Source organism: Alternaria novae-zelandiae (genome assembly GCF_023758075.1).
Source record: "Alternaria novae-zelandiae strain BMP 2774 chromosome Unknown scaffold_3, whole genome shotgun sequence".
In the NCBI taxonomy this organism is placed as follows: Eukaryota; Fungi; Ascomycota; class Dothideomycetes; order Pleosporales; family Pleosporaceae; genus Alternaria; species Alternaria novae-zelandiae.
Genome location: NW_026056963.1, coordinates 506,733 through 520,949, shown reverse-complemented (window position 1 = coordinate 520,949; position 14,217 = coordinate 506,733). Strand labels below are relative to the sequence as shown.

Here is a 14,217-nt window from a genome sequence, read left to right as displayed (position 1 = left end):
GATTGGCACCCGGGTTTCACATGCAACAGAAGACAAGGTATGCGTGTAGTTGATCTGAGATCAAATGATTAATGCTATGAGACGATATTGGGTATTCCTCCTGGCTGTGATGCCGCCTAACCAGTAATAGAACTCCAAAAGCTAATGATGCTATGATGCCACACAGCCAATCCCAAGCGCCAACTAATGCATGTTCCAAAGCAAGTAATACGCTCAATATTAGAAGGACTGCGGTGTGTATGTGCCAAAATGAAGTAGGCGTCTATAGAGAAGGATCGTTCCGGACACCCGAGCCAGCGTGTGTTGGATATGCAGTCGTAGCCATGCTCCGATGTGAGTCAGACGAGCAGGTCCTGGTAGATGCAGCAATGCCACATGGCTGCAGGCCGTCATGTGGAGGCTCGTCATGCAAGGCTGAAGTGGTGTGGGATCGCTCTCCAAAGACAAGCGTAGGCTGCTTTTAACCGGATTTCGCGGCGGATGTCAGGTGAGTGACAGGGAGTTGTTCGGAGTCTAGGGCGCGTAGTGCGTCCAAGATCAGATCGTACTGGGTGCTGCAGATGCACTGCATGATGGCGGCAGACCAGGCGGCAAGGTGCGGGTCGATGTCGGTTGGTAGAGTATTAGGGTGGGGTGCGTTGGATGTTCGGGTAAGGATGCGGAGTTGATATCGATGTTGTGGTGCGCCAAAGCCAGGTGTGTAAGTCGAGCAAGACAGACATGTGAGTTGATGGTCATGTCGATGTCTATTTGGATGGGACAGGAGGCAGAGGGCGGGTTGGTGGTGGGCCAGGGCAAGGTGGGAGGTTTTGCGATCCCATGTTGGACTCCTCGTAGATGATGGCGGCCATTGTGTTGAGTTGAAGGTGAAGCTGGTAGGCTTGTGTAGAGCGGAAGCGTTGGGTAGGTTGTTGTAGTGTTGGTTGGTAGTGTTGTAGTAGTAGTGGTAGTGGTAGTAGTCTTCGGCTCTGGATGATGAAACGAACTCTCCGATGGTGGGGGGTCAACGTATTTATGTTTGTGCTCAGATTGCAGACCCCCAAAATGTCGGTCAGCTACGTACTTTGACGATGTGTGTAATAATGCTAGGCAGGGCATGGCACGGCCCAAGCGGTGAAAGAGGCGTTGGGCTGATGAGCAGGAAAGGGGTGGCTCCTGGCTTGTGCATAAGCTAAAGCACGCCGAAACATCGCTGATCCTGGTCACTTAATGAGCAGGGGGGAGAAGAAACACGAACTCGCGCGTTACCGCCTTGTCGTTTCATCGGCCTCGTGACTGCGTGAAGATCGTGTTGATCCAATCCTGTCGCAGTATTGTCGCCGTCGCGGCATGTCCTTCGTACAACGCATCATCCTTCAGGCAAGGCAGCAGGCTCAGCGAGGCATGATTGACCCACGGCACGTTCGTTCTCTCTTCTGACATCACCTGTTCCCTGACACTACCGGCTTATTGCTAGCAGACATGGCTAGTGCGAACGGTCGTGTGAATGAAACGTAGCCCTCCTTTTCACCTTGACGGTGCGCAGGGCTGGGATCAGTCGCCGCCTTGGGACCGCTTGCAAGAGGGTTTGCTTGCGAGCGCTTCAGGAACAGGCATCGCTCGGTTCCAGTAGCCGGTGCGTGCCAGGAGCAAGTTCTGACACACTGACAGTAAATTTCCGTCACACAATTTGCGACGTCGCCTATTTGCCAACGTCCGACACCCACCGACCTCCAGCGCAGGACGAAGATCTAGCGCCTATGCCGACCTTCTCCCGTGCTTCTTTGACGCTTCCACCCAATTTCGAAGCCCCCTAGAATTTTCCGCTCCACAATGTCCACAACTGCTGGCGCCCGTGCTGGCGGTGTGAGGTCAGGCATGACTTTCCAGCTGTTGTCCTGAGTCGACAGGCCGGGGTACACACGTTCGTTCGTGGGCAGCTAGGCTGAGAATGCGAAGCACCGCACAAAGGCATGTCATGATTATTTTTGTCTTTCTGGCTTGCCGTCTTCGTGCGACTCGTATTAATCCTGGCTCGCGCTTGTGACCGAGGTAGGAGTAGCTGCCGACGCCCAGTATGCCCTGTTTTCCAAGAACGTCCGGCGACCACAACTGGCTGGCAGTGGCCGCTCGATAAAGGTTATCAGGATATTCGGCTGGGCCGGAAGGACAGAGTTGAACGGGCGCCATACTGCCACTAGGCGCTCAGCACCGCAGAACACCATTGCGGAGTGACGGACAACAGCACCGCAACTTGCATGTCTCAGCTGGTCAAGATCCACGTGTATGCCAGGGGTCCACGTCCGACTTCAGATAGGCGTTCCTTTGATTGAGATTCGCAATATGTATGCCTCTCTTTACCCCTGCAGCCTCCCCGGTCAATGCCACGATTGTCGAAGCGTTTGCCCTGACGAGCCTGTGCGCGACAAGCAAAGAATGTCCCTTGTTCACCAGAAAGAAAAAAAGTGCGGCGATGCGCTCATCGTTGAAGGTAAGCGATTAGATTTGCAGGGGCAGACGATGCGTCAAACTCAACACAGCAAGTATCGTCCTCACCATCGCCACCCCCTTCGGTAGTTCAGTAGCTCAGTCTCAACGCTTCCAAAGAGCAGCTGTTTCAGCTTGGTGGAGAAGGAATGCGCAGGTGTTACAGTCCAATGCGAAGACATGCGACAGCATCGAAGATCTGGTCTCATCCCAGTAAAAGACTTTAGGGCTGACAAGCGTTCCAACCAACTGGCCAGCGCGGAGAGACGACAGGAGACCGAGCGTTAGCATGTCTGCCGTTAATTGACAGCCCATAACATTGGAGCCACACAGGTAGAGTGTGTAGTTTGAGCTGCAGGGGCGGCCGCCATGCAGACTGCAGTAAGTAATCACGGCACCTTTCGACCGACAAACTTTTTTATCTTGAGGCTGTCTGATTCAATAAGCCCTCTCGTAGTTCCAATGCAGGACTGCTTACAGCAATGAATTCGGCGTTCAGGTCGCCGAAAAACAAACGTCGTATTGGCACTGAACTCTATCTTCCGGCTCCGCTTTCGTCGTCGTAGCTAGCCGAACACCGCGTCATTGTAGAGATGGTATTGATTCTGCCATGCTTTGGCAGCCATAGTGCGATAACGGCGGTGGATCAAGGCGATCGTCATCAGCAGATCAATAGCTCGGTGTGGAGAGGACTCCAGGCACGCTGCTGCAGGTACGCGCATCATGTCTCGGCGCCGCTGCCGCACTCTGTGTGGCTTACGCTCCTTCACTTTCGCGCGACAGCGGATTGGGCTGTGCCAGGCCGGCGAGCCCGAAGCGCTACCTGTGAAAGGACTCGAACAAGACAAAGACGAGACGACTCTGGAAGCGTGTACGCCGGAGAAGCACCGAGTTCACGCTCGCCAAGGCAGTGGTTCCTCACATTCGTTTTCGATCAGCGAGCTGTGGAGCTGTGTCGCAATATTCAATGTATCGATCGAGCCAAAAAATCTGCATTTAGATACAATAGCACGCCTTGTCGTACCGGAAAGCCGACTGATCCTCCCACCTTTGTCAATGCATCAGCACCTCTGTGTGCTTTGTTTCAGTTTCATTATCCTCATCAAGTCCCCATTCGGATATTGACCGCGTCTGTGGTAAGATGAGGCGTGCGTACACAAGATGGCGCGCGAAAATCGTGGCGCATGTTGCGCCCTCTGGGAGAATGGTTCACTAAGCCAGCCACCTATTGCGCAGGGGCTTCTTGAAGGACCGCGCATTTATCCGGTATAATGGTTCAGCACAGTGCGTCCCACGTGGATGAAGCCTGTCATGAACTTGTCGTGTTCAGGGTCGGCGCATCGTGACCGCCCTTGTTATTTTTGTCCCTGGTAGTCCGCGATCGTATCAGTCCACAGCTGTCATGATAGAATTACCGGCCAGCTAGCACTAGCTTGCTGGATCTATTCAAACGGCGTCTTCATCGTCGTCAAGCTGTTCAGCCACAGCTTGCGTAGACACCCAATTCTCGAGCATTGCCTGGCTGGAAGTTGCGCCACTCGCTCCTGCCGGATTTCGCACGCCACGGCGCTTAACGACAAGACATAGTATACGGCCGTAGATACTGAAGCCGTCATATGATGTATTGAGACCAAGCTTTTTCTTATCATCTGCTTGTGGTTCCTCATCACTGGCCTGATCCTCATCCCTTGTGGTAGCCTTCGTCTTGCTGCCATTGGCAGGAGGCTCGGGGACAAAAAGGTCCGAACTTTCGCTGTCCGTCTGATCGCCGATTCCATCATGCTCTTTGTTGCCTCTTCGGCGTCTTGGTCGTGCTGAACGTTCAGGCTGCTTTCCAGCTACATCGACTGCAGGGATATCAGCAAGATTGATAGGCTCATCGTCGTCCTCCTCTCTGATGACTATCGGATCTGCGGCATCTTCGTTGATAACGACAGGCTGATCGCTAGTTCCGGTCGTCAGCCAGTTGGTGAGTTTGCCCGAGTTGCTCTGGATGCGGGCCTTGTCTTTGAAGATCTTTTGCTTGGTCAGAACGGAGTGGCGGGAGGATAGGTCCGTCAAGAAGATCGAAACCTCGAAATCATCTGACGTGATGTTAGCCGTCTGAGTAAGACTGCAGCATATATGCGGGGATGCCTGTATCCTAGATGGTTCGACAAGGCTTCATGCAGCTTACCTTCAACGACAACATCCTTCACTCCCTTCTTTTTAGATTTGGAACCACCTCGGCCTTTACCCCGCTCGTTTTCTTCTCGCAGTTTGGGCAGTACAAGCGGTCGTATGGCCTGAATGACGCGTGGCAGTGCTGGATCATCGCGTTTCAACAGCCATGCCTCAGCGTCAGCAGGTCTGTCGAGATAGATGCGGACCTCGAGGACCGAATGTTTTGTAATCCGCAAGTAGCGTCGGAGTGGTGCCATGTTGGAGTTGTGAAGGTTTGATGTCGACGATGTAATCAAGCAAGTGCGACTGGGAGCATGGAAACCAACAATGATGCGTGTTCACGTGCACGCGTTCCGACGCTAGGAACGTTCCGATCGGCGTGCGCAGAAGTTGTAGAGAAGTGCGTCAGGGTTTCGCAGACCAACAGCGCACCGCAACACGGCACAAGACATGGTGCTTGAGCTTCATGTATGGGGCCCAGCCTTTGGCCTCCCCTCAATAGAGCCGGAATGCATAGCGACGGTGGCTTACTGCCAGCGCGTTATTCCCAAGGGAGACTGGACACTCGTCGCGGAGCACGACCCCACGGTTGGCGCCACAGGTACAGGACTGCAACCCCACCGTGGCCGAGGTACATTCTTACACAGCAGCAGAGAGCCTGCCGATCCTTTTTGATGACGATGTTGCGACCGCATCCGGCTTCGAGGACATCGTCGCATACCTCCGCAATCACCCTGCAGTTACCGATGACCTCGATGTCAACCTATCCAGTAGACAGCGGACCGACAGGACGGCGTGAGTACCCAACAACCAAGTACTAGGCGTGTTCTAACACATTTCTAGTTTCATCACGTTTCTCCAGTCCACGGCGACGCCTCTGATCGACCTGTCCCTCTACGTCTCTGCCGAAAACTACAACACGGCGACCTCGTCCGCTTATACCGCAATCCTGCCATGGTATGCCAACTACACCGTCCCGCCGAAACGGCGAGACCTTGCGAGAGCCCGGACAGCGCACATGGGACTCAGTAGCTTGGATGTGGATACTACAGCCGAGGAAGGCTTTGCGCCGGGTCGGGGCACTGCTTCGTCCGAATATGAGGCCGCAAAAAGAGCAGCCGGCATACCGACCAAAAGCCAGCCCAGCGCCATGAGCATGGGGCGTGGAAAGGGTCTAGGCGGTCTCCTAGGTGGCCAAGTATACGCTGCGCGCTTTAGACTGGATGCTCTGTCGGGTGAGCTCCTGGATCCCTTATCAGATCTATTGGGGAAACACGATCATCTCTTTCGTGGAGAGCAGCCTTCTAGCTTGGATTGCCTTGCCTTTGGCTATCTGTCCTTGCTGTACTACCCAACGGTGCCCCAGGCTTGGCTTAGGGAGACTATTCAAACTAAGTATCCACGCATCGGAGCATACATTCGCAAGTTGCGGCAGGAGTTCTTCCACACCGACGAGGTAGACCCTGTAGATGTCTGGTCTGTTTCTACGGGCGCGAAGAAATCCCTAAGAAGTACCTCTCTACCATGGACAGCAAGATCACAGACTCTCGCCTCCAGTACGCTAGCTAGTGTGAAGGAGATCTTGGGCAACACTCCTGGACTGTCTGCCTTGTCTCGACGGCACAACGTCGTTGTCTCGGAGCCAACGCTAGCATCAAAGCGCATCAGATCTGAGCTCCCGTCTCCGTTGTTCGTCAACACCCTCCTAGGTGTGACAACTGTATTCGCAGTAGGACTAGCATCGCTAGCTGTGCACCACCGCCGGTCACCGCGGGAGGGCGAACTTATCTTCTGGGCTCTGCGCCCAACCACTGGCCTGGGCGAAGCAGGTAGCATCCTCAGTGTCTTCGCGAATTCGCTGCACGACGGAGCGATGTATTAGTTTCGGGCATGATGTTTTAACGATATACCAAGGTTTTATGCATGATTTATACATGGACAGTGTAGACTTTGAGAAAACCAAGTTTCTGCCATTGGCCAAAGCTTGCCATTGCAAGCGTATATTTGGAATTGCAAAGATAACCACTCTGCACCAGTGCTGTACACACACGTCGCGGAACCTCCGGCAACCAATTCCATATGTCTACAACAACATCTCCGCTGCCGTGTAGTCGCTGTCCTGGCGAACATTCAAAACTTGCAGGAAGCAGCGATTTGAACCTTATTAGATGCGCAACCTGATTTATAGACGACTTCAATGGCTCCTTCCGAGGGTCTAGGGAGAGACGATTTCCTGGTAGTGCGGTTGTCATGGCGCCCATGGGTCCCGAAAACAGGCACACATCAACGTCACATCAGCCGGATCGAACATAGCCACTGGCGCCAAAAGTTCTGGCCCCAAGCTAGGTGGGATCAGCGCAAGCAGGGCAACCATTGTCTGACTGTGTACGATATATGTGTCGCATGCGAGTGCAAACCACGAGAAAGGTCTGGGTTGAGATGCAGGTACTCAGGGTCGTAGAAGGATGCTCTATGCTGGTTTGGGCGTGCCAATGTCACAGTGTGGAGGATGTGCATGATGTGAGGGAAGGTAGCGTGCCCGAGAACATGATCGCCACGGGGAGAGTGGGGCTAGGCAAACGCTACGTCATTGAAGTCCCCTAAACAAAACCTCCGTCATACCGCGACATCTCTGCGCCTTCCATATCAACACCGCGCCGCCCCGAAACTTCAAGCACGACTACACTCCCCCAATCCACACTTGATCAATCGCCAGAACACCACCGCCAATATGCACAGAACCTACAGCATGCGCCAGTCTCGCGCGCCTACGGCGTCGCAGATTCAGAGCCCCCCGCCCCCTTCGTCCTCGACCAAGAGCGGACGCTTCTTTGGCAAGGCTAACATCGGTACGTCCTCTCGATACGATTCTGCCCGCTTTGGTCTTGTTTGCAGTCCCGACGCGAATCGTGCGAGGAGCTTCGCGCAGTGCCATCTTTGCACACCGCATGTGCAGAGCTTGTCGCATGGCTCAGCAATGACGACCATTTCGACCGTTGATGCTCCCGGATAGCGTCCAGACTGTACAGAGAATCCTTTATTATGCTACAGTTGCTGACTGGTCCTTTACCATACAGGCCACACCTTCCGCCACAAGTCCGCTGGTGCCTTCGGACCCGACCTTGCAAAGAAGCTGTCACAACTTGTCAAGATGGAGAAGAACGTCATGCGCAGCATGGAGCTTGTTTCCAGGGAGCGCATGGAGGTCGCAGTAAGCTTGCACAACCTTGTGCGACTCTACGTAGTACTAACTGGCCACACAGCAACAACTCTCCATTTGGGGCGAGGCTTGCGACGACGACGTCTCTGACGTCACTGACAAGCTCGGTGTCCTCATCTACGAGATCGGTGAGCTCGAGGACCAGTACGTTGACCGTTACGACCAATACCGCGTCACCATCAAGAGCATCCGCAACATTGAGGCTTCCGTTCAGCCCAGCCGTGACCGTAAGTCTTCTACATACGCGCTTTCCAATTGACGCTTACGTCCAAATAGGCAAGCAGAAGATTACCGATCAGATTGCTCAGTTGAAGTACAAGGAGCCCAACTCTCCCAAGATTGTTGTCCTCGAGCAGGAGCTTGTACGTGCTGAGGCCGAGTCCCTCGTCGCAGAGGCCCAACTCTCCAACATCACCCGTGAGAAGCTCAAGGCAGCTTTCACGTACCAATTCGATGCCATGCGCGAGCACTGCGAGAAGCTGGCCATCATTGCCGGCTACGGAAAGCACTTGCTCGAGCTTGTTGACGACACCCCCGTCACTCCCGGAGAGACCCGCCAAGCTTACGATGGCTACGAGGCTAGCAAGGCGTAAGTTTCTCTGCTCCTTTCAATGAGAACCCCCCACTAACATGCCACAGCATCATCCAAGACTGCGAGGATGCCCTTACCAACTGGGTGTCTCAGAACGCCTCTGTCTCCTCCAAGCTCTCCCAGCGATCGCGCACCCTTTCTCAGCGTCGCCGCAACCAGAACCGCAACATGGGCGAGGGTGTTGACCTCTCTGGCCAAGACCAGGCCCTCGACAGGGAGTCTGGCTTGTGGATCCCTGCTGAGCAGCACCAGGGCAACGGCTACGAGGGCGAAGATCTTGACGACGATGTCACTTCCACCATCGCTAGTGAGCACCAGCGCGGTCGCGAGGACGAGAGGGTTGTTGCTGCTTAGACGTCGCACTGACGGCTTAAGCAGTGTTCCACTCTCTGTCCACTAATAGTCCGTCTTCACGAGGACTGACGACTTATACCCCTGATGGAATGAGCGACGACACTGCAGTTTTGGATCCGATATATCCGATCAATGTGGCTTGGGCTATGTGATGGAAAGCTTGCTGGATGACCAATCTCACTAGACGCTGAAGTCTGGTTTTGGGCACACGGATATCATGACCTTTTGACGATTTCACCGCGCGTTGTATGAACCTTGCAGTAATAGTGTAATGAGATAATCTATATGCTTCGTTGAAAATGATACAACATCCGCATTTATCGTTATGTGATTGAAGTCCAGGAGCTCTTATCGTCGTAGCACCATGTGAGTCTGTATTCAGTCTCTATCACGGCATACATTGACCCGAACCTGAAGCCCACCGGCCGGACACACTTCGTTCTCATCAACAAGCCGCAGCATCTTTTCGTCGAGCCGGGCCGCCCGCCGATGTTCAATGTCCAATCTTGGTGCGGCCGGGTTCCCCAACACAGTCTGCCATCGGTCATTTGCCGACGACCCACTTTCGGCGGGTGAGGGATACCCCACCTAACCGGTTTCGCTCATAGTGCGGGGCAACCAGGATGAATGTCAATGACCGAAGACGGGTCTTTTGCCGGCCCAAGGCCATTTTCCCTGGGGAACGTAGCGGCGTGTGACGTTGAGCTGTGGGGTGATGGGCGAGAAGTACGTGGTCGATGTTTTGTGACTGACATCTTGACTCCAACTCTCAACTTCAGACGTCAGATCGGGTGTATCGCAATTAAGAAAGAGCTAGATACTGGGAACAGCATAAAGGAGAGTGACACCGAAGAGAGCTACTGCATCTGTGGATAACGGCTTCCGTGCAGTATTCGTCGCATCAACGTTGAAAACCCAGTGTTGAGATAGGATACTTTGGGACACCAAACTGGTCCCCCTCTTTCGAACCAAACCAGGAAGACACCACAAACACCACAACAATGTCTTCTAAACCCCAAATCGGCTTCTGCGGCCTAGGCGCAATGGGCATGGGCATGGCCACGCATCTCGTCAAGCAAGGCTACCCCGTAACCGGCTTCGACGTTTATCCTCCTTCGCTGGAGAAGTTCAAGGCTGCGGGCGGCACACCATCAACATCACTCTCAGACTCTGCAAAAGACAAGCCTTTCTACATTGTCATGGTCGCATCGGCTATGCAAGCTCAGCCCGCGCTTTTCGACAAAGACGGCATTGTGAACGCTTTGCCAAAGGGAGCGACACTCTTGCTGTGCTCGACAGTACCAAGTGCGTACGCGAAGAGCGTAGAGAAAGAGCTGGTAGATATCGGGCGCGATGATGTCCTATTCATCGATGCGCCTGTTTCTGGTGGTGCAGGCCGAGCCGCAGACGGCACTCTCTCCATCATGGCGGGCGCCTCATCTGCCGCGTTTTCAAAAGGCCAATGGCTACTAGAAGAAATGTCCGCCCCTTCCAAGCTTTTCATCGTTGATGGCGGGATCGGTGCTGGCAGCAACATGAAGATGGTTCACCAGGTGCTTGCGGCAATCCAGATTTTGTCTCTCAGCGAAGCATACGGATTCGCTGCTAGACTGGGCTTGAACGGACAGGATGTGTACGACAAGGTGCTGGGGAGTACGGGCTGGAGTTGGATGTTTGAAAATCGCAGTCAGAGGACGCTGAAGGAGGACTATTTCCCGGGAGCGAGTGCTGTGACGATTATTCTGAAGGATACTGTAAGTAACCCTTCACCCTCGGGATCCCGAAGTGATGTGGCATTGTACTAACAAGAAAAAAACAGGGAATCATCACATCCATGTCCCGCAGCGTAGCCTTCCCAGCCACCCTCTGCTCAGCCGCCGAGCAAGTCTACTTCTCTGCCCTCGACCGCGGCTGGGGCGCCAACGACGACTCTGGCCTCGTCCGCCTGTGGACCTCCGAGCCCGTCACCAGCATCCAAAGCAGCCTCTCAGCCGAGGACAAAGAAGCCAAGCTCCAGCTCGTAGTCAACCTCCTAACCGGCATCCACCTTGTCTCCGCAGCTGAAGCCATCTCGCTAGCCAAGCACGTCGGTATCCCATTAGCACAGTTCTACGAGCTGGCGTGTGATGCGGCGGGTGGAAGTGCCATGTTCAAGGATGCGGGTGCGAAGATGATTGCTGTTTTGGAGGGCAAGGAGGATGGGAAGGGTAAGGTGCTTGGGGGTTATGCGGAATCGTTGAAGCAGGCTGTGGATGAGGCGCAGGCGATCAAGTGCCCTGTCTACCTTGGTACTGGCGCGTTGAATCTGTTGTTGCAGACGGGGAGCGAGTTGAGTTTGGGTTCGTTGCTCAAGTGCTACATGCCATAGATTGGGTAGGGTAGTATGAGTGATGTGTATATAATCCAGGTTTGGAATGAACAGATGCGTATACTCAGAATATTGTTATATTTTGCAGAAGTACATTGTACAACCCGTTTGTGTCTTATCCTTTGCGACAATGGTCAAATTGCCTGTTCTTGAGCCTTCAACTCTTCCTGTCAATGTTGATGTATCTGATGCCTCTCTTATTCGCCCTTGCAGTAGCTGACACGTCCATTTACTGCATTCCACTAGCAGGGACTCGCGATCTCAGCAACTGTCACCATGCGTCCCCTCGACCGCCGCTCCCGGATCTATCTTCTCTCAACATCTGGGAGTATGATTTCGCCGCCATCTCCCTCCTGTGCGTCTCAGACATGTGTGGTTCTGACGAGAGCCTTGTTCGGATAACTAAGCGGGGTGTCGGACCCGGTGCTAGCGGTCTGACGCTGGTTCTGAACGCGTGGCGCGATCGCGGTAGAGACGTGATATCTTTCTGAGTCTTCAAGATGAAAGCTCCCAGTATCCTGGGGGTATTGTTCTTCCCTGCAGTATCATGTCCTCATTTCCATCTCAAGATCCCTAGTCTCTCTGCTCAATTCTTGAACATCGTCTTGAGCCATGATCTGCGCGCTAGCATCCAAATCTTGTATGACATTCTCTAGGCCTCGTACGAGGGCTTCTATCTCGGCGCGTTGTGCGGTGACGGTCGAAAGTAGCTCGGTGTTTGATTGCTGAGTCTCGACGAGCTTAGTGTTCATATCGGTCGCTTGCTTTTCGAGGAAAGGCATGAGGTGTGCTAGGTGTATTTCGGCTGGAGTAAGGGTATGCGGTCTATGCCCTCGAGTCAGTATTCGAGAGTAACAAGAGCGGGCGCATTCGCAAAACTCACGGCACAGGCGTCTCTACAGGCCCGCCATTGGCGCTCGCTTCAGCCCGTTTCTTCCTGAGTTTCGCATCCTCTATGCACTGGTCCAGCGAGTTGAGCAGCCTAACGACATTCCTCCTCTCCATGATGTCCTCGAAGTTGCTCTTCCATGTCCGGTCCAACTGATCCACAATTTGCCCTCTCAGGTTGTCCAGAACCTCTGGGCTATACTGTGCCGCCGTTGGGAAGCACGAAGCGAAGTTCTTGGCCGAACACTTGTCTAGAGTCGCTTTGGAGGCTTGGTTGAATACATTGATCAGACCTTGCGCGCGCGGGCCGGGTGCGTCTGCGATAGGTCGAGCGGGTGTGGGAGATGGAGAGCGCGATTCTGAATTCGTGGCGGTAGGCATGATGGTATAATCGCAGACTGCGACGGATTTCGATGTACTACGAAGCCAGTCAATAGATGCTACAGCGGGCGCATTGTCGCTGTTTACTCGAGAAGCGCGCTAGTCCACGCACGTGATCGCGTGTCCCGCTAAGCCAGCCCCACTTATCCACAGGCACCTGGGCACAAACAACGATTTTGAACTTGTTCTGTTTGTTGACAACACTTGATCATTCACTAACCGAGCACAACTTACGTGAATGAATACAGCGTTCTAGGATACTTGTGAAGCACAGTCAAATCACAGCCAGATCACGACCAGATCACAATCAGATCACAGCCAGATCACAGCCAGATATCAGCTGCTATCAAGCTCTCATACTCCCGAGGTCCCTGCTCAGAAGATGGCACAGCCCAACTCTGGCGTCGCTGCCCAACAGAGCGTTGGACATGGAGCAAACGACACTGGAGCCCGAAACCTTACTCTGGATTTGTACGACTTGACTAACCTCCATGCGTTGCCTCTACATTTCTTTCTTTATTGCTTCTACTTCGCTTCTTCTACCTCATTTCTTCTACTTCGCTTCTTTACTTGTCTTCTTGGATCTTGACTAACCTTCCGACTAACCTTGTAGCAAAGGACTTCAGATCAAGGCCCCTGTCAGCCCCGAACAGCGCAGAAGCCTATTGGATCTACCGCCAGTCGTCCTCTGTGGCATTATCCAGGCAACCGACTACCAGACCGCCCTCCGCCTCTGCCAGACTCATCGCCATTTCCGCCCACTGGTCGAAGTAGGCTTCTCTCATGGCCTCAAGCTCCAAGACAAGATAGCATTCGTAGTGAGGCGCGCGCATGCCAAGTGCACCCCATACACCCTCAACCCGTACGCCAAAGGCCAGGGTTATCTTGGCTGCCGGCTATGCTTCCAAGTCTACCCCATTCTTCCCAACGACCCCGAATTCGACGACAAATTCCTGGGCGTGTGCAGAGACTGCGACCTGACATGCGGCGTACCCACAACAGGAGATGAACACGACGACCTACTCCGGGGAACGACATACCATCTTGGCTCAAACCGGCTTGTACGTTTCTGCCTGGTGTGCGGCCATCTCGTCTACCAAGACCCCCGCCCAAACCGTCCGATCATCTACTGTCCTTGTATCAAGGATGGCTTGGTGGGTGAGCATCTTGGTGCCGTCAAGGCCTATGAGGGCTGCGCAGGTGAGTTCTCAACATACCCTGGAGCCTACATGATGCTAACAGAGTGAAATAGTTCACCTCTTGACATACCTACCAACCTACATGAGGTTGTGGGATGAACAAAACCCACCTACATGGCCTGGGTTCGAGAATACAGACGACCAACGCGCCTTCCAACCAGAAGAGGTGGGAGAGCTTGCGGACGACATTGTCTTCGCGGACAAGTTTTCGGCCAAGATGATTGGCATCGAAGTCGGCAAGCTGGAGCGCCAAGCTTCAGAGAAGAAGCGCGAGGCTGAGGAGAAGAAGCGCGCTCTGGCTGCCGACGAGATGAAAGCTTGTCTGGAGAAGATTCGTTCGAGGCAGGCTGAGCTGAAAGAGGCGAAGGCGAAAGCCAGGATTGAGAGGGGGGTTATGTTTACGGTTGAGGAGGCTTTGGTCTTGTACAAGAAGGGGGAGGAAGAGGGGTTCCCTCTTGATCTTCAGCTGAGGCGATCTCGCATGGGATGATCGCCCAACTTGGGACTGAAGAGAAAGCGTTGAGATAGGGTGATGTGGATTCATGTACAATAGATAGGAAATGTTCACACGAAAGATAACGTCAAT

At 53.7% G+C, this 14,217-nt stretch overlaps 6 protein-coding genes across 6 annotated transcripts; 4 read left to right on the top strand and 2 right to left on the bottom strand.

Annotated features, from left to right (window-relative positions):
• Positions 1–3,912: 3,912 nt before the first annotated feature.
• On the bottom strand, positions 3,913–4,886 carry J4E88_002150 (uncharacterized protein; the record flags this gene model as incomplete). The annotated part of the gene is made up of 2 exons (XM_049395816.1): positions 3,913–4,550; positions 4,643–4,886. 2 exons carry the CDS (start codon positions 4,884–4,886, stop codon positions 3,913–3,915), a joined length of 882 nt encoding a protein of 293 aa, XP_049258220.1.
• A 193-nt stretch (positions 4,887–5,079) lies between these two features.
• J4E88_002149 (uncharacterized protein) lies at positions 5,080–6,511 on the top strand (the record flags this gene model as incomplete). The annotated part of the gene is made up of 3 exons (XM_049395815.1): positions 5,080–5,230; positions 5,283–5,424; positions 5,473–6,511. The coding sequence occupies 3 exons, from the start codon at positions 5,080–5,082 to the stop codon at positions 6,509–6,511; spliced, it is 1,332 nt and encodes a 443-aa protein (XP_049258219.1).
• An 849-nt stretch (positions 6,512–7,360) lies between these two features.
• On the top strand, positions 7,361–8,795 carry PIL1 (Eisosome core component; the record flags this gene model as incomplete). Its single annotated transcript, XM_049395814.1, has 5 exons — positions 7,361–7,478; positions 7,707–7,840; positions 7,893–8,076; positions 8,126–8,438; positions 8,489–8,795. The coding sequence occupies 5 exons, from the start codon at positions 7,361–7,363 to the stop codon at positions 8,793–8,795; spliced, it is 1,056 nt and encodes a 351-aa protein (XP_049258218.1).
• Positions 8,796–9,796: 1,001 nt separating this feature from the next.
• J4E88_002147 (uncharacterized protein) lies at positions 9,797–11,163 on the top strand (the record flags this gene model as incomplete). The annotated part of the gene is made up of 2 exons (XM_049395813.1): positions 9,797–10,549; positions 10,615–11,163. The coding sequence occupies 2 exons, from the start codon at positions 9,797–9,799 to the stop codon at positions 11,161–11,163; spliced, it is 1,302 nt and encodes a 433-aa protein (XP_049258217.1).
• A 545-nt stretch (positions 11,164–11,708) lies between these two features.
• Positions 11,709–12,432, bottom strand: J4E88_002146 (uncharacterized protein; the record flags this gene model as incomplete). Its single annotated transcript, XM_049395812.1, has 2 exons — positions 11,709–11,988; positions 12,047–12,432. 2 exons carry the CDS (start codon positions 12,430–12,432, stop codon positions 11,709–11,711), a joined length of 666 nt encoding a protein of 221 aa, XP_049258216.1.
• Positions 12,433–12,814: 382 nt separating this feature from the next.
• J4E88_002145 (uncharacterized protein) lies at positions 12,815–14,121 on the top strand (the record flags this gene model as incomplete). The annotated part of the gene is made up of 3 exons (XM_049395811.1): positions 12,815–12,903; positions 13,046–13,632; positions 13,685–14,121. 3 exons carry the CDS (start codon positions 12,815–12,817, stop codon positions 14,119–14,121), a joined length of 1,113 nt encoding a protein of 370 aa, XP_049258215.1.
• Between the last annotated feature and the right edge of the window lie 96 nt (positions 14,122–14,217).